The following is a 23728-nucleotide window of genomic DNA, read 5'->3' as shown; positions in this document are numbered from 1 at the left end:
GGAAGCCCCAAAGAAAAGTTATGAAGAGATGTCCAAAGAAGAGATATGGGAAGACATTTCCCTTAATTCCTTTCCAGGGGTAGGAGGTTTATAGGTGTATATCACTGTGTATATTGTTATATTCTTCAATGTATAGATTGGTTTTGTTTACCCCCTCTTTCTACTTTTTCTTTCAAAAAAATCTTTGCTTTATAGGATGGCTATCTGGATGGAGGGAAAGGAAGTAACATGGAGAAATTCAGATGATTAAAAAAAACAAGATATCAATAAAAACTTATTGTGGGGAATTTATCAGTTACCTTTGAGAGTGAAGTTTCAGTAGAATGGTCATTGCAAAAAGTTGAGAGAAGAGTACTGATGTAGTAGATGATGTAGGCAGCTTTCCTCATTAGCAGTGAAAGAGAGTTAAAGGGAGATGAGAGATGGGATGGGATGGTAGATGAATGTGCTAAATGCATCAAAGGAAGACTTCTTTAGTATTGGGAAAACAAGAGCATGTCTCTAGAAAGGGAAAAATTAAAAGACACAATAGAGAGATCATTGTTTTCTACAAGCCATTTGAACATGTTCTTCGTCATAATCTACCATTTCCTAGAATCATACAATGACAATATTGTCATTCTTTTTTATGCTGTATTTAGGTGTTTATAGGTTTTTCATGTTTTCATTTAGCTACCATTTTTCAGAGGGCAAGTAACATATTGATGAAGGTAAGTAGGATGTAAGGTGAAAGAGTACCAGGGAAAATTGGGCCTTCTTAGATGGCTACTTCCTCATTATCACCTTTGACCTTTACTTATAGCTTCATAACAAATCCTACTAGTCCTTCTTTTCTTAGTATTTGAGGATTTTAAAGATCTTTAAAAATGGATTATTCAAGCATGGCCCCAAAGAAGAGATATGAAGAAGACACTTCCTTCCATTCATTTACAAAAAAAGTGGGAGGTTCACAGGTGTGAGACTTTGCATATATTTTCAAATTCTTTTGATATGTTGATCACTTTTACTGACTTTTTGTTCTTAGTCCTATTTTTTCTTTAATAATATTCTTTGTAATATTGGATGGCTATCTGGGAAGAGGTGAGAGATACAGGGGAAATTTAGGTTATGTAAAAACAAAATGTATTTCAAAACATAAGACTAGGTTATCAGTTACATGAGACATTCCTCGTCCATCCATGATCAAGGCCTATCATTGTGCTTTGCTTCTTTTCTTTTCTTTCTTTCTTTCTTTTTCTTTTTCGTGAGGCAATTGGGGTTAAGTAACTTGCCCAGGGTCACACAGCTAGTAAGTGTTAAGTGTCTGAGGCCACATTTGAACTCAGGTCCTCCTGACTTCAGGGCCAGTGCTCTATGCACTGCACCACTTAGCTGCCCCATGCTTTGCTTCTAATAGGCACCCAGTAGGGATCCTAATGGGGCTTGGCAGTGGAAAAAATAATAGAGATGCAAAAGGAAAGAAAAAGCCAATAAAACATCAAAAAATAAACAGTAGAAAACAAAAAATGCAGAAGGAGAAACATAGTAACAAAATTTTATTTCTTTGGTGTTAAATTTAATATGTACTGAAAAAAATGGCAATAAATTCAGTTTGATATATAATCCTCTCTTTTGTTCTTTATTATATATTGAAATATTTGTGTTTTTAATGATCATTAAGTTCATAATAATGTAAAGTAAATATTCCTTTCTGATTGGGACAATATTATTGGTTAAAAGAGGAGAGAAACATAGTTATATAAGAAAATATGAAAAAGTAGCCCCATAGAGAAAAGAAAGTGAGTAACAATGGCTAAAGTATCTGATATCCTAGCATGTACTTTACAACATGACTAACGTGAAACCTCTAAGATTAAAAAACTGCTGGCAGCTAGGTGGCACAGTGGATAGAGCACTGGCCCTGGATTCAGAAAGGACCTGAGTTCAAATCCGGCCTCAGACGATTGACACTAGCAGTGTGACCCTGGGCAAGTCACTTAACCCCAATTGCCTCACCAAAAACAAACAAAACAAAAAACTGGGGAATGCTGATACTTAGAACAATTTGGAGGCTACAGGGTAATTTTGCATGTATGTATTTCTGTACATAAATATTTGTGTCTTGGCTAATAGAAATGTGGATTTTTGTTTCTCATACGATAGCTCCTTTCACGTAAGAGACTCTGCTTTGGAATTAGTACGGTTTATCAAGACCAGACCTCCAAGAAGGTCTGAGAACAGTCCTTAAATCTGTGTCATAAGAAGCTCTGAGTTTTCATTGCTATCAGCTTCTTGAAATTGCTGATTGGAAGAAAAACTTTGTTGCTTAGAAGAGTTAAGTTGGAGCGAAAAGCTTTGTTGCTCAGAGGGAAGACCCTATCTATTTTTACTCTGCACTGCTTTCTACTGCCTGAGAAATAGAAAGCCCCCAGAGCCCAGTCAACAGAGAAAACCTGGAAAAACTCTGCAGGTCCCAGGTTTAGAGGTATTTTTGTTGAAAGACCTTTATACTGACTTGGCAGTCCAAAAGAGGAGTGGTCCAAGAAATGCAGCCACTTGAAGTGGCCCTGCCACACAGGAGAATAGAGAAGCTCAGAAAGAGTGGCCAGGCCTGTCGGTGATTTGTGGTGCAGACTACTCATGAGGTTGAACAACAACATCCAAGAGTTGGGCACATGTGTCTTCTGTTCTTGTGGCTCTATGCTATGGCTTTATAAATGTCTGCCTGTTCTCTCCCATAGACACTGTGGACTGGTGGCAGACTAGGTTTATGGGTGGAATTTTATGTTTTAATCATTCTTGCTCTACCTTCTGTTTGGTAAATATTTATGTTTAAGAATCATTTAAGTCACCTTAGCTAGTAGATTAATAAGCACCCTTGTTGGGGGGTCAGGAGGTACAGTTGTGAGAAGAAAGGGCTCAGGTGCCATGTGAATGCACTTCATTAAAAAAAAAAAAGATTTAAATAAGTATTCAGTATTGATACAGGTGTGTTGTTATTATAAACTTTTTTTGAAGAATAACATTACTAGTGCTCTGCTAGAAATAAGGAGGTAATGTCAGTTTAAAAAAAATTAAAAATAAATAAATAAATAAGTATTCAGTAAAAATGTGAATAAATATTATATATTCAATGGAATTTCCCAGTGCGCTCTTCCAGGGAATGCTAGTGAATATCGAGGCCACTAGGATGCTCAGCCCAAGAAGAGAGAGCCTGAATTGATTTTAGAGTTGTTGGAGCTGCCTGGGAACAGTATAACTAGTTCTAGATTGACCTTAGTAATCTTAGTAGCCCCCTGAAAATTCTTGATTATTCTTCCATTACCCTGAGGATACCAATTTGTCTAGGAAAGTGAGAGATCCTAATTTGGATCAGAAGTCCATGATGTAGCTTCTGTGAAGATGTTGAATTGGCTCTTTCCTAGAGTGGTCAAGACTCTGGGCTATCATGAAGGTTCTGGTACTTCCCAAATCATCCAAATTACAAAGGGAGGGGTGTGTGTGTGTGTGTGTGTGTGTGTGTGTGTGTGTGTGTGTGTGTGTGTGTGTAGGGAAGCATTATCTGCCTTTTTTTTAATGCTTATTCATTTTGAACTTAAATGCAAAAAGCCAAAATAAAAGAAAATTTCCATGTATATAGCACAATATAAAAAGTGGATTCAGTATCAAATGACAAATTTAGAGGTCTGGGCGTTTAACAGCCTCAGAGGACATGTAAATGACACAAAACTGGCAGTTGTTTGCTTTCTGAACTTGAGAAAACAGAAACATTGTAGCATGTTCATGGTGAGTATATATGCAAATAACATAGTATTGTTCTCTCAGGTAAATCAAAGAACCTTCTTGAGAAACTAAACTAAAGGACAGACACACCTAAAGAGATTAAGTGGCACCAGATCAGGAATGAGCTAGCTCCAGGACCACCACCCTTCATTCCAGTCTCCCCCACCCCGGGGTGGGGGGTGGGGGTGGATAAGATTAGGTGTGGCTGCCGCCTTTGTGGCGTATGGGGGAGAGAGATGGCTTGAGAGATCCACAGCCACCCCTCACCCAATTCCCCCAGCTACCACCAGTGGGGGATGGTCCTCCCCCAATAAGGAAACTTTCCACAGTCAGATGATCACCCCCATCAGTCCTCTATAAAAGTATCTGCCTGTCTCCTGCTCAAGAAGGTAGGTATCTCAGAGCCACACCTCTATGTGATGCCTTCTCCCCATAAGAAGAAGTCCAAGGATTTCTCTCTTGGTTTCCTTTCCCTAGCCCCTAAATAAACTATTATTTTATTCTAATTGGATTTGTGTGCAAGAGGGTGTAATTCTTTTTTTTGTTCCTGGGCAATGGGGGTTAAGTGACTTGCCCAGGGTCACACAGCTAGTGTCAAGTGTCTGAGGCCGAATTTGAACTCAAGTCCTCCTGAATCCAGGGCCTGTGCTTTATCCACTGCGCCACCTAGCTGCCCCCAAGAGGGTGTATTTCTTTAAAGAGGAATTCCTAAGAACCCCTATCCCAAACCTCTACCCCTACCTCAAACCCCCTCTAATTTCCCCATAACTGTATTAATAGTGAATTATGATTACAATACAACTAGTGTTCTCAAAAATCAAATGTATATGAAAGGTGAACATAAGCTAGAAGCTATTATTGTAATTGGGGCAGGTCAGTGGTACAGTGCTAGACTTGGAGCCAACAAGACACTTACTAGCTGTGTGATCCTGGGCAAGTCATTCAACCCTGTTTGCCTCATCTGTAAAATGAGCTGGAGAATGAAATGGCAAACCACTCCAGTATGTTTTCCAAGAAAACCCCAAATGGAATCACAAAGACCGGGATACAACTGAAACAACCAAACAGCAATTACTATAATTCTAACATTTCCTTACCTTCTACTTGTCTTTTTCTTCTTTAGTTTTTCCCCTGGTTTTTCTTAACATTAACCCTCTTTTCTACCTTCCTCAGGCTTTTCCTTCCTTTCTCTTCTACTTACTTCTCACTTTTTTAGTTTACTGAAGTTGGAACTGAGCCTACGATAGGGGCCAGAGCCTCTAAGTGTGGTTTTGGTAGAGTACAGTCTAAGTGGGGAAACTTGGCTGAAATAGCAATTTGAACAGAGGCTTGGCTGTCATGAGAGTGGTGGGCAGGTGGCACAGGAACAAGCTGAGAGGTAGGAAAAATAGTAGTTGGCATAACTAATAGATAATATCTTCATCTTTAGTGCCCCAGTGATATGGAATAAAATGAAGAATGGGAATGGGAACATCATTAGCTAAGCGTAATCATGATTAGTTATGAGTTAACAGTTCTGAGTCATGGATGAAGAAACAAATGTAAGATAACACATTTTTGAAAATCAAATAGTTCAGAACAAACTAGCACTATGTAAAACATAAAGCTATGATGAATGATTTCTTATGAGGGGGATTTACACTCCCTTACATTTCCTTAGTTTAGCAGGGTCACTTGAAATTCACTTTGGATCAAGCAGATTGCCTTTCCTGGGTTCTTTTGTTGCATTAGTAACAATTTAGGACTGATGTCTCAAGGGAGAACTCTAGCTTCTGGGAGAAATGAGAAAGGGTTTAAGGCCTGGGAGTGTTGAGAGTAGGTTTAAAGGAGGTACTAAATAGATGGTTTGGTTAAGATGAGGGCTGTTATATTTGGCTTAGCAGGGGTGTATTAAAGTAAAAAGGTTCATCATAAAAAGATATCAGGAACTTCAGTTGTTTAGTCATTTTGCAGTTGTGTCTGATTCTTCCTGACCCTTTTGGGGGTTTTCTTGGCAGGGATACTAGACTGATTTACCATTTCCTTCTCCAGCTCATTTTACAGACAAGGAAACTAAGGCAGACAGGGTTAAATGACTTGCCCAAGGTCACACAACTAGTTAGTGTCTGAGGCCAGATTTGAAGTCAGGAAGTCTCATCTCCCTGACTCCTGGCCTGACACTCTGCCACCGAGCTACCTATATCAAAGACCCTGGTTGTCCCAACTCTACATGTTCACCTCATCACCAAATTAAGAACTTTTTTACTGAACATCCATTGTGTGCAAATGAACTAAATACTAAAATGGAAAAAAAAAACTATAGAAAGAAAAGAAATATATGTCATGACTAGCCTCTATTGTGGACCTTACAGTTGAGTTAGGAAGACTAGGTCAACATACACAAAAAAGTAAAAATATAAAAGTGCAAATTTTGGGGAAGAAACTATATATTTAATGGTGGAAAAGTGAAAAACTAGAATGATGAATTGATTGAAATGAAAAAGCTTTATAGAGGAGACAAATGTTGATTGGGATTTTCAAAGGGGAATAAACTAGATTGTCAGAAAGTGCAGTGCCAAATAGTTCAAGAATACAAATTGTACTGTGGCATTCCTAATACATTTTCTAATTCTGTGGCATGGAAGAAAAAATATTAATACTAATACTGTACTCTATGTTTTTAGGCCCAAGTTTGCCAGAAACAACTTTTAAAAATATTAATCTGACATCCAACCCTTTCTATCTTTTAAGAGAAAGATATCCAAACTGGCCTGTCCTTCAAATATCTAGTTTAAGATGACCAAAAAGCAATTGGAAATGCAAGACTGGAGGTAGGATAGAGGTAGAGGTTAGGGCTAGATAAGGAGAACTGAGAATCATCAACATAGAGATGATAATTCAATCCAAGAGAAATTGCCAAGTGAAATAGTACAGACAGAGAAGAGAAGAGGACCCAGGACCCAGCCCTGTGAAACATCCATGGGTTAGCATGCCTAACAGGAATTCTGAGGAAAAAAATTCTCCTGGACATTCCCCTCAAAGAATTTGATAGACTTCAATACATTTTCTCAATGGAAAAGGAGGAAAAGGGGTATCTTAGGGCCAATACTTTAGGTAGTTGGGGTGACCATGATGGAAACAAATGCAAAGGCAAAGACAAGAATTATTTTTTCTTAAAAGGCTAGGTAGCCATTAGCTTGGGCAGCCAGGTGGTGCAGCAGATAGAGCACTGGGGCTGGGAATCAGCAAAACTCATCTTCATGAATTCAAAATTCCACCTCAGACATTTACTATGTGACCAAGGGCAAGTCACTTAATCCTGTTTGCCTGTTTCCTCATCTATAAAAATGAGCTGGAGAAGAAAATGGGCAAACCACTCTATTATCTTTGCCAAGAAAACCCCATGGTATGGAAACACCAGGTCAGGAAGAAAAACCAGACAGAAAAACAAGAAGAGATAGAGAACTGAGGTAAAGATAGATTCACTAACCCAGTATTTCCTGCAGCCAGGACTCAGGGTAAACACAGGTCTGAGTGATTCATACTATTGTTCTAGGAGCAGGTATTTGAAGTTTTCACTGAGGAGTCCATTCAACTAGGGAAACATCTCAAGAAATCACTTAAACCTTGTTAGGGTTCCAGGTTTTATTTTTGTTTTAGGTTAAAAAAAATTTCTTTTGGTCTGGCAAGTGAAAGTGGAACAGAAAATGTTTGGAGCAAAGATCAATAATAGAGCAGGCATTTTATTCTGCAGAATGCTTACTATCCTACATAATTATAAAATGACAGAACTGGAAAGGACTTTAGTCCAGTCACTTTATTTTACAAAGGAATCAGTCCACAGAGAGGTGGAGTGTCCTATCAGGATATTTTTTAACCTAAAAAACGTTTTATTGTTCCCTTTGGTTTTGACACGATTCTCTCCCCATCCTTCCTTTATAACAGACAAAATTAAGAAAAACAACCCCCACACCAGCACCTGTTATCTGAGAGCCCATTCAATATCCCGTATGTGGTTTACTTCCGCTGAGAGGATCACAGAGTCAAAATTATTTCTGAAGAGGGTGAGTCCTCAGCGATCAGCCCATACATACAAAAAGAAGCCCTACTGTAATGCACACCAAAAGTGATTCTGCAGCCTTTGCTTGAAGACTCCTATAAAGAGGGAACACTGTATCTAACAGGAGTCTTATTCTTAGGATTTAAAGCTAGAAGGGACTTTGCCTCTCTTGGTTCCAAAGTTCATTCTCACATAGTGGGCAGCATGGTAAAATGCAAAGTGCAAGATTGAAGTCAAAGGACCAGGATCCAGATTTCACCTATGCCTATGTTTCACCTATGTTACCATGTCACCTTTCCAAACCTATTCCCTCACCCATTAAGGGGGGGGGGGAGGGAAGAGTGGAATGGACTAGATTATTTTCAGAGTTCAGAGGACCACAGATTTAGAGATGACGGACATTTTACAAGTTCATTAGAATGGGTATGCCTGAGAGGGCCATGTGCTGGAGAAGACAGGATGGAATTGGGATCACATGCATATGTTTGCCTTGGCAAAAAATAGAGCCACCTCTTCATGTGAGGAGGAGAAAATATAAGAACACATCTAAGTGAGGTGAAGAATAGAAGATGAAGTACCTCTATTCAGATATTTTTCATTGAAATATAGGCAAGGTTTTCAACTGAGAGGTGGGGGAAGAGGGAGCCATGGGATACTGGAGTAGGGATGAAAAGATTTGGAAAAGCCACTGGTAGAAAATCATGGAGAGACTTGGACCTATGAAGGAAGATGCTATTTACCTCCAGAGGAAGAAATCATAAATAGATGTACAGTATGGTTTTACATATATATATATATATATATATATATATATATATATATGTATGTATGTATGTATATATGAGAGTGTGTTGTTAAGGGTTAAAATTCTAGCTAGTCTGTCTAAAATATCTAATGAGTGGTCACCAATAAATTATAAGCTTTAGCAAGAGTTAGACTTTTAAGCATTTATTAAGGAGAATAAGAATTTGGTAAAGAGAGAGAAAAAGGCCTAGATTCCTATCTATTAAAGGGAGAGCACATTTCTAGCTCCCTTCTCCGCCAGCGTCCTCAGGAAAGAGCGCGCGAGACTGAGCGCCAGTCTCTTCCTTCCTCCTCCCACTAGCCCGCGTCACTTCCTGACTCCTGGTCTTGCCCTCAAAGACCTTCCCTTCATGGGCAGAACTCCTCTACAGTAAGTATCCAGCAGGTGGCGTCATTCCAATCGTTACAGTGTGTATATATGTGTGTGTGTGGACATGTATATGTGTGTATATATATAAATATATAAAATCATGTTTAATTATAGCCTTCTCTGGGGTAGGGTGGGGAGGGAGAAAAAAAGTACACAGAAGTGAGTAAAAACTTAGAAGGAAGCACAGAAAAGCTGGATAGCTTTGACAACAGTATAGTATTTATTACATAGTTTTTCAAAACAAAAGTAAGTCTGAAATGGAAATTCATGGTTTTATACTGAATCCTCTGTGTTCTACTGTGGCCATGGAAGTGTTTTATTCCCCTCTTTTTTTTTTTTTAGGGCAATGGGGGTTATGTGACTTGCCCAGGGTCACACAGCTAGTAAGTGTCAAGTGTCTGAGTCCAGATTTGAACTCAGGTCCTCCTGAATCCAGGGCCAGTGCTTTATCCACTGCACCACCTAGCTGCCCCCTTCCCGTTTTTATATTTAAGTTTAAAATGAATAAAAAATGTTTAAAAGCCCTTGGTGAGTGGGATAGAGAAGTAGGGCAGTGTGAAGGGAGTACTCAATGAGGGCTCAGCTGAGATTATGTATCATCAATTTGTAGTCGACCCATTCAGCATGGTTTCCTGATTTTCTCCTGCTTTCCCCATTCTCTTTCTCTCTTTTTGGTGGGGCAGGGCCCAGGGTCACACAGCTAGTGTCATCCTATATCTCTTCTCCTCTTTGTGGCTAAACTCCTTGAAAAGGCTGTCTAGAATTGATCCCTATACCTTCTTTCTTGTCACTCTCTTGATAATCCTCTTCAGTCTGGCTTCTGATTCATCATTCAACTGAAACATTTTCTTAACTCTCCAAGGTTACCAGTGATTTTTTTTTTTAAGTGAGGCAATTAAGGTTAAGTGACTTGCCCAGGGTCACACAGCTAGTAAGTGTTAAGTGTCTGAGGCCGATTTGAACTCAGGTCCTCCTGACTCCAGGACTGGTGCTCTATCCACTGCACCACCTAGCTGCCCCACCAGTGATCTCTTAATTGCCAAATCTTAATGGCCTTTTCTCAAACCTCATCCTTGACCTCGATGCAGATTTTGACAACTGTCCCTCAACCTCTTCTTGTTTTCTCTACTCTGTTTTCATTATATTGCTTTTTCCTAGTTCTCCTCCTGCCTGTAAGATGGCTCCTTCTCAGTCTCTTTCGTTGGGTCTTTGATCCAGCTCCTGCTTTTTAACTGTGGGTGTCCCTCATGACCCTGCCATAGGTCCTCTTCTTTTTTTCCCCTATTATTTTAGTTGGTGATCTCATCGGTTCCCATGGATTCAGTATCACAAAGATAATTCTCATTTTTTGTCCAACCCTAACCTCTCTCCTGACCTTCAGTCTTACTCTCCAGCATACTCTTGCATTGGATGTTTATCTCACAGACATCTTAAATTTTGTCCAAAACTGAATCTATCATTTCCCCCAAAAAACCTTCCTAACTTCCCTATTACTGAGTCACTCAGGCTCAAAATCTAGATGTCATCCTTGACTCCTCACTCTCTCTTGCCCCTCACGTCTTATGAATTACCTAGTCTAGTAGTTTCTTAACATCTTACAGTATACGACACCCCGCTTCCCCCCCCCCCCATTAGTGGAGACACTTGTCAGTTTATATCTGGATTACTGCAATAGCTGGCTGGTTAGCGTCTCTGCCTCAGTTCTCTTCCTACCAGTCTTTCCTACACTCAGTTGTCAAACTGCTTTTCCTATTGAACAAGTTTGGCCATGTCATCCCCTCCCCTACTCACCATTCCTTCAACTCTAGTGGCTCCCTATTGCATCCAGGATTACTCCTCCCCCATATATTCTGATATCCAGTGACACTAGAACGGCCTTGTTCTTTGAACAAGACATTCCACCTCCCGAATTAGGGCATTTTCCTTGGCTGTCCTAATGAACGGAATACTCGGCTTCCTCATGTCGGCCTCCTTCAAATCTCAGCTAAAGTCTCACCTATGGCAAGAAGCCTTTCCCATACTCTTAAGGATAACGTCTCTCCTCTTGATTATCTCCAATTTATCCTATATAGGTCTTGTTGTTAAATAGTTGTTAGCACCATTGTCTCCCCTATTAGACTCAAAATTCCCTGAGAGAAGGGACTTTTTTTTGCCTTTAAATCATATAACCTTGTTCAGCCTCAGCTGCCTTTTTTGTACGCTAGGTATATTAATACAGCACCTGCTCTAGGGAGTGTTGTAAAATAAGAGATTATTTGTAACGATCTTGGCAAACCTTCAGGTCCTAAGTGGCATTCTGATTCACAGTAGTTAATATTATTCAAGTAGCAATTACAGAAAAGGAAGTGGGCATCATCTCTTAAATAACTTGCCCAACCTAGAGTGAAATCTTGCCCTGGGTGAGTCAACCTGCTTCTTGTCTCAACTATAAACTTGTAGGTCTTGGGTTAAGAGATGACCAATCAATGGCTTCCTTCCAGTACTAAGTAACTCTTGTTCCATGCTAGATCGTGGACCAAGGAGGCCCCGCAAAGTGAGGTCTGGGAAAGAAGTGCTCCCGCCCCACCACCTTCCCGCTGCCCCCAGGCTCCAGGCTCTGCCCATGACGGGACAGACCTGCGGTCCCTTCTCGCCCGCTGGGATGGGAGGAGGACTTCGGCTCTTAAGTACAAGCTAGGCGAAGAGGTGAGAACAAGGAGGCCCAACCCGAGCGCTGCCGGTGGCGGGCGCGCCGGGGCAACAATGGGGGGCATCACGTTCCCACTCCCCGGCAGCCATTACAGACACTGCCATCGTCTCGTACGCTGGAGGGCGCCGCGCTACCTGCATCCCTCCCCGCCCCGCGAGGCACACGCCATCTCTCCCTAGGGTCGCCGGGCGTCTCCGCACCGATCCCTCCGCCTCTCATTGGCCACCGCCGGCATAGCGCCATCTCGGCCTACGCGCGCTGCATCTCGCCATTGGCCGGTGCGGAGCTCGGCGGGCGCGAGAGGGGAGGGGCGGGCGCGAGAGGGGCGGAGCGGGTGGGGGCGCGCGGAGCCGGCTACCGAGCCCCGCCCCCGGGGGCCTCCCGGTTACTCTGGTTACCGCGAAGCGCTTCCACTCCCCGGGGCTCCGCCGCCTCCGCCCGCACCTACGGAAGAGGCGACCCGCAGCCACATCGATACGGCCGTAGACCAATCCCTCAGCGTTCGCGGCCTTCGGGAAGAAGCAGGGCGGCTCGTAACCCCCCTCGCTTGACCCTCGACCGCAATTGTCCGGCGCGCGGGGTTCCGGAGCTGCATCTGAGAGGACCCCCCCCTCCCGCCTCCCCGCGGCTCCCCGCCCTCCCCGCCGAGTCCCCCGGCGATACTCCGTGACCGCCTCAGCGTCGGAGCCGGGCTGGGATGCTAGGGCTGCCTCCCCGTGGTGTCCTCCCTCCCGCGGCCCAGCGCGCCCGCCGTCTGTGCCCGGCCCGTGCGTGGCCAGCACGCTGAGTTCGGGCTGCTGCGGGCGCCTCCTTCCTCCCCGACGGGCGAAAAGCGCACGTGTCGGGCTGGGCCCCGCGCCACCTCCCCCACGGACCCACCCACCCCCACCTCACCTGTAGGTGAGGGGCCGGCTCAGAGGAGCGCCGCCGTCTGATGCCACTGACCCGCGCGGCTGCGGAACTTTTACTCCTAGATTCTCGGGGGACACTTTTATTGGCTCCCTGTGTTTTGACGTCTTTTTTTCCCCCCTCTAAACTGTAACGTTGTGTATGGGGAACACTTGGCCCGAGCGGCTTATTCCCAAGGGCACCTGAATGGGCAGACCACGCCGCTGGTAGTGAGCCACCAGATCCGTGTCGACCATCCTCCTCAGCCCGAGCCCCAGCAGCTGCCCACCATGTGGACTTTTCTAGGGATCGCCACTTTCACCTATTTTTATAAGAAATGTGGGGACTTGGTAACTTACGCCAACAAGGAGCTGTTCTTGTGTGTGCTAGTGTTTTTCTCTTTGGGTATGGTGCTGTCTTACCGATACCATTATCGGAATGGGGGACTCTGTGGGCAACAGCAAAAAAAGGCCCAATTTGGACTTTTTTCTGACATTCTTTCGTCTTTGCCATTTGTTGGCTTTTTCTGGACAAAATCGCCATCAGGTTCAGCACAGAAGGAGCAACAAAAATCCAGGAAGGTGAGTTAAATTCGGGTTTGGCAAATGGACGAGTATCTTTACCTTTACCTCTTTACCTTTTTTTCCTGTATCTTTCAAAACATTTTTATTTAAAGTTTTCAATTCCGAATTCTGTCCCGCCCTCCTTCCTGAGGCGCTAAGAAACCAAATATAGATTATACACGTGCAATTATGTAAAATATGTCCATATTAGTCATTTTATATAAGAAGACTTCTGTTTTTTTTTAATTAGGAAAAAACAGTTTTTAAAAAAAGACTAACGGGGGAAGCTGGGTGGTACAGTGGATAAAGCACTGGTCCTGGATTCAGGAGGACCTGAGTTCAAATCCAGCCTCAGACACTTGACACTTACTAGCTGTGTGACCCTGGGCAAGTCACTTAACCCCAATTGCCCCGCAAAAAAAAAAAAAAAGAAAGAAAAAAGAAATCTCAGATGGGACAGAAGTTAAAGTTCGATATGTTGTGCAATTTTTGCCTGGGGGCAGTGTGCCTGGTCTGCCCTTTGAATATAAAGGAAAGCACTGGCTGAGCAGGAGTGTAAGAAGTTGGAAAACTTCACCTAAAACTAAGTGAAAAGCTATACCACCTTCCAGGAAATATCAACTACATTTTATTTTCCTAGTAAATAAATTTGACCCCATTCCCAAGTCATAGTTCCTCTTTGCTTGTTGAATAAATTAGGTCTCCTTTTTTTGTTTTTGTTTTTTTTTTTTTTGATGTTTGGCCAGCATCTGGTTCCAAATTACTTTTTTCAGCTTTATTTCTCTCCTACTCTGCCTGTGCACTACAGCCAAACTGGGCTATTCCCTTAGAGCCACCAATGTGATTTTCCCAATCTACAAGTCTAACCATGCCTACTCAGTGACCTCCCAAAACACCATTTGACCTGTAGGATCAAATATAAATTCGCTGTTTGGCATTTAAAACTTCTTCACCAGCTGGCCCCATCACACCTCACTAACCTTAGTACACCTTCCCCCCATATATTATATACTCCTGCCAGACTGGCCATGCTGTTTCTCAGATATGACACTGGCTACCCCCTCTGAGACTTTACATAAGGTATTGGCCATGCACAAAATGGCATTTCCTTCTCACCTACTCCTCTGGGAATCCATGGATTCCTTCTAGATACAGCTTCTGAATGAGTCCTTTTGGGGGCTCCTCAGGTGCTATAGCGTTCCTTCCCCCAAGGTTACTGCACATATCTTTCCTGTTAGTGAGTGTGAGGAGTTGAGTCTGTAACACTGAGGTTACAAACTTGGAAAGATGGTAGTGCTCTTGACACTAACAGAAGTTTGGAAGAGGGCTTGGTTTTGGGGAAAAGATAATGAGTTCTGTTTGGGCGTGCTGAGTTGTAGATGTTTGAGGGGCATCCAGTTGCAAATGTCCAGTAGGCATTTGGTGGTGCAGGACTGGAGCATGGGAAAGAGACTTGGGGTGGATATGTAGATCCTTGAGGCATCTGCATAGGGTTGGTGTTTTAAAATCTCTGAGAACTAATGAGTTTACTTAAGTGTAACCCAGGGGAGCCTTATCTTACAGAAGGTGGCTGAGGATGAGCTAGGAGGGAGGGGGTCCTAGGGGGTCAGCAGTGCCAAATGCAGCCCAGAGCTTAAGAGGAATGAGGATTGCCATCATATCTGGCAATGCAGAGTTCACAGGTAACTTTGGAGAGAGCAGTTTAAGCTGAGTGCAGGAATTGCCTTATGCAACCTTCCTCTTCATCCTCATTTGTACTGCTTCAGTTTCAGATCATTCTGTAGTCATTTTGGCTGTTCCTCATTCTCAGTAGAGCTTCTCTAACTACAGGCTCATTCAAGCCACCTAGGGTTTTTCCTCTCAGGGTCATAGGTTTATCTAAGCCAGTGACTTAAACCCGCTATAGCTAGCCAACACATTGTATTGGAACCCCACAAAACCGTTCTTAGGGCCCTCCTCCCCCTTTTAAAATAACTAGGTCTTTGATGACAGATGTTATCTCCCTGTCAGTCCGTCTATGGACTGGTCAGACTCAGGAAAATATTTTTCCTTGTTTTGCAATTATTTTTTAAAATTATTTTTATTGTGCTGTGTATATTTCATTATACATCATTTTTAATCATATTGTGTTATGGAAATGCTTTTTTTATTCCATAAATTTGAAAGAAAGTTGTGAGGAGAAGCTGATTCCCAAATCAAATAAATTTGGTTTTGGATATGTGAATTTGTAGGGTCAGAAGAAATCAAGGAAGAGAAAGATCAAGCAGGCAGTTGGAAAAATAGGACTGGAACATGGGTTTAATAAAGAATACAGAATTTTCAGATGGAAGGGTCCTCAGCAGCTGTATAGTCCAGCCCATACCCCCAAGAGAATCTCTCTGTAGTAAGTTTACCTGACGTGAAACCTAAATTTTTCCTCTTTTAACTTACTGTGTTGCTCCTAGTTCTGCCTGATGGAGCCAAAGAAAAGACAGCTCTCCTGTCCTCCTCCAGTCTTGTCTTCAGGCTGAAAAATTGGTTCCCTCAACCAATTCTGTGTAGAAACTCCCTTTCTGGAACTCATTGGTTAAGTGATGAGCCTGTGGTTTCCTGGCTAGGCAGTGTTTGAGACAGTTGTTTCCCTATCCACTAAGCCACACTCTTGTATGTTATCATCATGTCATTCATTTTATCTTTTTTTGATGGGGTTCAGATAGAAACAGTCCTGGAACAAGTCACTAGCCTCTATTCTTCTCTATGGACTATAGGACAGATAGATAAAATAACAGTTACTTGTAGTCAAATAAGAGTATTCAGATAGAAGCTCATTCTTGGGAGACACACTGAAAGCACCCTTGGTACAACTCTAGTGGCAGATGGCCCAGTTGGGATGAAAATAAGCTGCATCTTGTTCCTACTTCTGCCAAGGTGTTAAATTTTGAAAAGCTTTTCATTCCACATAGCTTGGATATTGGACAGTGACATTTATTTAAAATGTACTTGTTTTTATGGACCAGTCTGTGATCCAGTTCCCGTGAAGTTCCTTGGTCAGATTCTCCAGAATGTTTTTTGTTTTTTGTTTTGGGGTGTGTGTGTGTGGAGGGCAATTGGGGTTAAGTGACTTGCCAAGGGTCACACAGCTAGTAAGTGTCAAGTGTCTGAGGTTGGATTTGAACTCAGGTCCTCCTGAATCCAGGGCCGGTGCTCTATTCACTTCGCCACCTAGCTGCCCCTCCAGAATGTTTTGAGGTCGGTATTTGTAGTGTGTCTATCATTTTGTCTGTCCATGAATGATGTGAAGCCTTGGAGGTATAATTCTTCTTACCACTGACTGGATCATGTTTTCCTAGGTAAAAGTTTATCACCCTGCAGGGATATGTTGTATGCTTTCTACTATTGTCTTACATAATCTACAGTGTTCACTAAAATTGGGTTCCTTCAGGATGACCCTTCTGCAGTTTCTGGCGGCAGTGGCAGGTCCCTCTCCTCTGTTTCCACAAACAAATCCAGCCATTTGTTCCATATATCTTTGTCAGCATAGTGTTGACTCAGTTGATTTGGATGTATCCAATGGAGGGCCTTTGATTCCATTCTTGGATCACAGCACAGTGTTTAATACCTGGTAAGCATTTAATAAATGCTTTTTTTCTTTCTTGAATTCATCTTCTAGGCTCCACTGGGGAGGTAAACCACATTCAGTTGCATTTGACAAATCTAAGGGTGTGTATCTGTAAGCAACCTCACTCTTGCTTAGTGAAGTTATGTCTACTTGTTCCAGAGGAATTTCTTCAGGTTTTTAATCTGTTTTTCATGTTCTTTAAGACTATTAACCTCCCTCTTTTTTTTCTCCCTTTTTTGGGGGCAAGGAAGTAATAGCTGATCTAGAATGATAGAAAGGGCCTTTTTAAAGCACTGGCCCTGGATTCAGGAGGACTTGTGTTCAAATCTGCCCTCAGACACTTGATACTTACTAGCTGTGTGACCCTGGGCAAGTCACTTAACCCTCATTGCTTGGCAAAACCCCCCCAAAAAGAACAACAAAAAAAGAAAGGGCCTTTCATTTCATTGATATTGTATGTATTTTTGTTAAAATGCTTTCCAAATCTGTTATGGTCCATTTTACCATTCCAGAAGTAGGCATGGACCAGCATTATGCAGGTACTAATTGCTTTAAGTGTGTTTTCCATCATCAGCTCAGATTTTAGTTTGCCAGTCTACTGTTGATTTAAGTGAAGACTTAATATACTTTTCCAGTCTAATGACATTTTGATGGCATTGGAGAAAGATAGAGGAACTGTTTAAAATGTTGGGGTTTTTGTTTTGGTTTGTTTTTTGTTTGTTTTTTGGTGGAGCCATATAGCTTGATCTTTTGATTTCCCCCCTTTTTTGGGGGGGGGGCAGGGCAGTGGGGGTTAAGTGACTTGCCCAGGGTCACACAGCTGGTAAGTGTCAAGTGTCTGAGGCCAGATTTGAACTCGGGTCCTCCTGAATCCAGGGCTGGTGCTTCATCTACTGCGCCACCTAGCCGCCCCCTGATTCCCTTTTTAATCTGGAATTCTACTTAGTTCTGAGATCATAATGAAGTTAAGACTAGACAGAATCAAATGGGTTTAAACTGTTTTTCTTAAAAATGCCACATTTTCTATCAATTATTCCAGACATATATTATGGTGGTACATGTTTTAAACTTAGACCAGTTACCATTATTTTTTAAAACATTGGATGGGCTAGAAGAGATGTGATTTAATCATTGCCCCAACCCCAGCTCTATTTGGGATTAATTTTGCCCCTAGGTGGATTGCTTATTTGAACATTTTGGCTCCTTGAGATCTATTGCACCAGATGCAAACTGGACTAAACCCGTACCTTTTGATATAGGGAATTACTGACTCAGAGGCTGGTTCTCTATCTACTATACAACACTTTAATAGCCAACATTATACAGTGCTTTAAAGTTTGCAAAAAAGTTCTAAATAGGTTGTCTCATTCATTCCTCACAGTAACCTGTCAGATTTAAGTGCTGTTATTATCCCCATGTTACAGATGAGGAAATTGAGACTAAAACAGGTTGAGTCACTTGCCCAAGATCACACAGATAGTAATTGTGAGAGGATAAACTCAGATCTTCCTAATTCCAAGTCCACCAATCTATCCATTGCCCACCTAGCTCCTTACTATGCCTACTTATTATTATAAGGTAATAATAATAACAACAACAATAGTAGGTTCCTGAACCTACAGAAGGTGAACTTATATCCTTAATACTTTAGTTCAAGCACAAAGAGCAGTTCCTTTATTTACCTGTGCAAAGTCCACAGAACATTAATTACAAAAGAATAAGGTATCATTTTATCTCAGGACTTTCTATCTGAAGTCTGTTGAACAAGAGAAAAAAAATTAAGTAAAAACGGACCCCCTCAGAGCTAGTGTTTACTTCATCTGGAGTAGGAGGAAATGGCAGTAGTACAGGAAGAGGGCCTTTCACAGAATCATAGCATTTGACATAGAATTATTATAGAAGGGACTTCAGACAAAAGGAATCAGCATTCAGAGATACCCAATAAGTGATTATCTAGCCCTTAACTTCTAGTGAAAGGGAATCTGCCACCCCTATGGGCAGCTTATTACATTTTGGAGCAGTTCAACTTGTTACTAAATTTTTTGTGAGATCAAGTCTAAATTTATCCCTTTCCAACTTCCATTCATTACTTTTGATTCTGCCCTTTGAGACAGATAAAACAAGTCTTAACCCCCTCCTCTACGTGATATACCTTCAAATGCTTGCTATATGGATACAAGGGGCAGCTAGGTGGCACAGCAGATAGAGCACTGTCCCATAAGCTGGCAGGATCTGAGTTCAAATCTCACCTCAGACACTTACTAGCTGTGTGACCCTGGGCAAGTCTCTTAACCCCAATTGCCTCAAACATCTAGGGCCATCTCCAGTCGTCCTGATGTATATCTTTCCACTGGACCCAGATGTCTCTGGAGGAGAGAATGAGGTTGGTGACCTTGCACAGCCCTCCCTCACTTAAATCCAATTCACTGCAAGTCATGACATCACCCTGATGTCATGGTCCTCTTCGTGAACAAAGGACAAACAACAACAATACGGACATAGCTTTCATGTCCTCCCTCAGCCTTCTTCAGCTGCTTTTCATATGGCATAGACTCAGGCCTCTTTGCCATCCTGGTTGCCAACCCTGTCTGGATTCTTTCTGGCTTATCAGTGCCTTTTTTTTTTTTTTGTGGAGCAATGAGGGTTAAATAACTTGCCCAGGGTCACACAGCTAGTAAGTGTCAAATGTCTGAGGCCAAATTTGAACTCAGGTCCTCCTGAATCTAGGGCTGGTGCTTTATCCACTGTACAACCTAGCTGCCCCCTATCAGTGCCCCCCCCCCCCTTTTTTTGCAGGGCAATGAGGGTTAAGGACTTGCCCAGGGTCACATAGCTAGTAAGTGTCAAGTGTCTGAGGTCAGATTTGAACTCAGGTCCTCCTGACTCCAAGGCCGGTGCTTTATCCACTGTGCCACCTAGCTGACCCCCAATTTTTATTTTTTTGTTTGTTTGTTTTGTTGTTGTTTTTTGGTGAGGCAATTGGGGTTAAGTGACTTGCCCAGGGTCACACAGCTAGTGTCAAGGGTCTGAGGCCAGATTTGAACCCAGGTCCTCCTGAATCCAGGGCCAGTGCTCTATCCACTGCGCCACCTAGCTGCCCCCTATCAGTGCCTTTCTTAAACAGTGCTTCTAGAACTGAACACAGTACTCCAGATAAAATAACATGAGCAGCAGAGTAAAGCGAGGCTATTATCTGTCTCCCTATTCTTGGAAGCTGTGCCTCTCTTAATACAGCCCCAATCTCATTAGCTTTTTGGCTGTCATAGCACTGTTTACTCACTAAACTTGCAGGCCTCTAATACCCACAGATTTTTTAAAAAAGAATTGCAGGTTATCCATGCCTCCCCCATCTTATACTTTCTTTCTTTTTTTGGTTGTTTGTTTTTTGGGGGGTTTTGCGGGGCATTGAGGGTTATGTGACTTGCCCAGGATCACACAGCTAGTAAGTGTCAAGTGTCTGAGGCCCGATTTGAACTCAGATCCTCCTGAATCCAGGGCCAGCGCTTTATTCACTATGCCACCTAGCTCCCCCCCATCTTATACTCTCAAAATGGATTTGTGTAAGACTTTGCACTTATCTCTTTTGAATTTCATTTTGCTAAATTCATCCAAGTGCTGTATCCTGTCAGAAATCTTTAGGAACTGTGTGAGCTATCCATCCTAGCTCTGTGTTGTCTGCAAATTTGCTGAATGTACCTTTTATACTTTTATCTAAGTCATTGATAAAATTGACTTGATAACAAATGTCTTTGTGTGCTGTAAGACTGCTACGGTATCTGTGAAGGCCTGGAAGGAACTCTGAAACATTGTCCGATTGAACCCTGGTGATGCTGCTGAATGGTTTACTACCATGGCCATTGTCCTACAACCATTCCTAGGAATCTAAGAAATAAGGCAGCATGGGGCTGCTGGCTGCCTTGGAGCCATCATGAGGACCAGCCTGTCCATGAAAGACAGCAGAAGAAGGGGTGGTCCTTTGTGCTATGGTTCCACAAGAATCCAAGCTAGCTCAGAAGAAATCAGATCACCCCCCCAGAGATGCCTAGATGGTACCGACCACTGAAGCAGGCAAATGGGGAGTATACATGAGATAAGCTGTAGATAGGAATCGGTTATGCTGTGCCTATACTACATCATCACAAACTTGGAAACATCTTATCTGGTATAGGCAAGGACTTCATACTGACTGCCCTTTGTTAATAGTATCCTTAGCTTCCAGTTTCACAACTATGAATTAGAAATTATTGCAGGGCAACCCTAAGAAAAAGCTTCATTTTTAAGTCCAGTTTAGATCAAAATAAGAGTAAGAATTGAAGAGCTGCTTAAATTTGAAAAGGGAAAAGTTGGAAGAATTTGAAGGCCTTGAAAATCTACACTTGACACAAACTGTAGAAGTGCCATCAGATAGATAATAACACAAATAGGAAACAGACTGATGGCTTGAACAAGTTTGGAAAATAGATGAGAATAGTCAGACTGGAATTTTGAAAACTCCTTTTTGAATTTGATGGCACATAGACAACTAATAAACCAACTATAGCAAAAGAGACTAATTTTTTAAAAGCTGGTAACATGAATGGACATATTCTTCCTCAGTATATGGCAGATTGTAAAAAAACATTTCTAGGACCTAAATACAACAATGTTGTTGTGACTAATGTCAAAATAATGACTATAGGAGGAAACATGTAGGTATCTAGAAATACTACTAAGGACCGGAGTCAAATACCATCGCTATGGCAAAAGTAGCTTGAGAAAACTATTGAAGCCCCATAGAAAGAGACTGGAAGATTATATAGATGTCTAGAATGAGATAACAGTGGTGATTGTGCTGATAATAGATTGATTCATAAAAAAATGAGGGGTTTTGGACTAGATTTATGTGCAAGATCCCTTCCAATTTTAAAATCCAATAATTACTAAGCTATTTATAGTTGCTTATTTGTATGGTACATATTAGAAATAGATTGCTCAAACTCATGAAAGAAGGAAAAACAGAAAATTTCAGCTTCTTCCACTCCCTGGGTACTTAAATTTTAGAAAAATAATACTAACAGAAACTTAAGCATGATAGAGAAAGGAAAGATCAATACATAATTATGCTTTTGTACTCCTTTCTTTGATAGAGAATACAACTGGGGCAGCTGGGTGGCGCAGTAGATATAGCACCGGCCCTGGAGTCAGGAGTACCAAGTTCAAATTTGGCTTCAGACACTTGACATTTACTAGCTGTGTGACCCTGGGCAAGTCACTTAAACCCAATTGCCTCAAAAACAAACAAACGAGAAAAAAAAAAAAGAGAATACAACTTTCCGAGCTTTGATAGATCTTGAGTATTTGTGTTTACTCAAGAAGTATTAAGTGGAAAAATTTGGAGCTAAAAATCTTATGAAAACAAATGTTGAAAACTATATGTGTAATTGGAAAAAAATAAAATACTATTAAAATAAAAATGAAAAAAAAAGAAGTATTAAGTGTTTTACTATGTGCCATCATCAGGCACTGTGCTGGCCTGGGGATACAATTACAAATAATGGAATAACCCTGACTTGCAACAAGTTTACATTTTAATGGGGGAGACAGTAAGTATATATAAAAACATGCACAGCATAAATCTAAAGTTAATAAACACTGATGTATTAGTTCAGTCCAAGGCACTATGATAGAGAATCCACTAGCAGTTGTGGGAGAGATCAGAAAGGCTTCATGTAGCTTATGGTGGCTTGAGTTGCATCTTAAAGGGAAAAAGGGTTCTATGAGTTGGAGGTGAGGAGAGAGTGCATTATAGGTATAGGAGATGACCAGTGCAAAGGCCATGGGTTAGGAAGTGGAGTGCTGTGAGGAAGAAACAGCCAGAAGGCTAGTTTGGCTATGTTCTGGTCTGCCTTTAGTCCTTTGATTGTAAATCTCAGGCAAATTCCAGACATTCACATTAAGATCAGCTGAACTCTAAATGGTGCTGTTAATCTGAGATGTGGATATGTTAACTTTAAAGTTTTACTGACAACCTTGAGATGATTTAGACATGTTAATGAGCTAATCCCTAAAGTGGCAACAGATAAGAGTTAGTCTGTTCCCCTCTTCCCCCCCAAAAGAAAACCCCTATAAAAATGAGACTTCAGACTCCTCCCACCTCATCCCCAGCACTCTTCCCTCTCCATCCAGTCCATGCTGTCCAATTTTCCTAATTCCAATCCATGATTATGTGAATGATTATTACCTCTCCCTTTCCCTTTTATCTCTCTCCATTCTCTTCTGACTGACTGCCTGCCTTCACCACCCTATCCCCCAGTCCCATGCCATCTGCCTCTGTGTTTGTCTCTGCACTCTGTGTCAATTTCTCCTGCACCCTTCTGTGCCTTATTAAAGTGTTCACCTCACTTCCCACTGCCATTGTGGTCTTTGCCAGCCCAAAGAACTGGGTGTGCCTACCTCATTCGATAATTTCATAAATTAATTACCAATTCAGATTGGATCGTTGAGTATGGGTGGTGAAGTAATGTTGATGTTGTCCGGTGAGGTTGGAAAGATAGGTTGGGTCCAGGTTACATATGGCTTTAAAAACTAAACAGAGAAGTTTATATTTTATTTTAAAGGTAATAGGAAACTACTAAAGTTGCTTGAAAAGGGAAGTTAACATGTTCAGATTTCTGCTAAAGGAAAATTTGGCAGCTGTGTGTAGGATGGTCTGGAATGGTGAGAGACTTGAGTCAGGGAGATCAGTTGTGGGAGGCTGTTGCAATAATCTAGGCAAGAGTTCATAAGGGAGCCTGAACTCAGTTCTAACAATGTCTATGGCAAGAAGGGATCAAAATGGCAAGATTTGATAGTTTATTGGATACCTGGGGTGAAAGAGAGTGAAATGTCTGGGATTATGACAAGATTATGAACCTGAGATACTGGAATAATAGTAGTGCCTTTGACAGGAAGAGAGAAGAGTGAAGTAAGGATCATGAGTTCATTTTTAGATGTGTTGAATTTAAAACGTCTCTGGGACATCCAGTTTGAAATGTCT

General features: G+C 41.8%; 1 protein-coding gene across 2 annotated transcripts in view; it reads left to right on the top strand.

The window, feature by feature from the left end:
• Positions 1 to 12004: 12004 nt before the first annotated feature.
• Positions 12005 to 23728, top strand: part of SQLE (squalene epoxidase) — a 48764-nt gene continuing 37040 nt past the window's right edge. The window contains exon 1 of one of the 2 annotated variants that reach the window (XR_006354223.1): positions 12005 to 13133. Coding sequence is in view for 1 of the 2 variants with exons in the window: in XM_043979341.1 (XP_043835276.1) it covers positions 12843 to 13133 (291 nt within the window). In the remaining variant the exon portion in view is untranslated. The remainder of the gene's footprint in view (positions 13134 to 23728) is intronic. The other variant, XM_043979341.1, reaches the window with a different exon arrangement.

The sequence above is a fragment of the Dromiciops gliroides genome, chromosome 1 (assembly GCF_019393635.1).
Source record: "Dromiciops gliroides isolate mDroGli1 chromosome 1, mDroGli1.pri, whole genome shotgun sequence".
NCBI classification, from domain to species: Eukaryota; Metazoa; Chordata; class Mammalia; order Microbiotheria; family Microbiotheriidae; genus Dromiciops; species Dromiciops gliroides.
The sequence above is the reverse complement of the archived record's forward strand: the minus strand, read 5'-3'. Positions and strand labels throughout refer to the sequence as shown.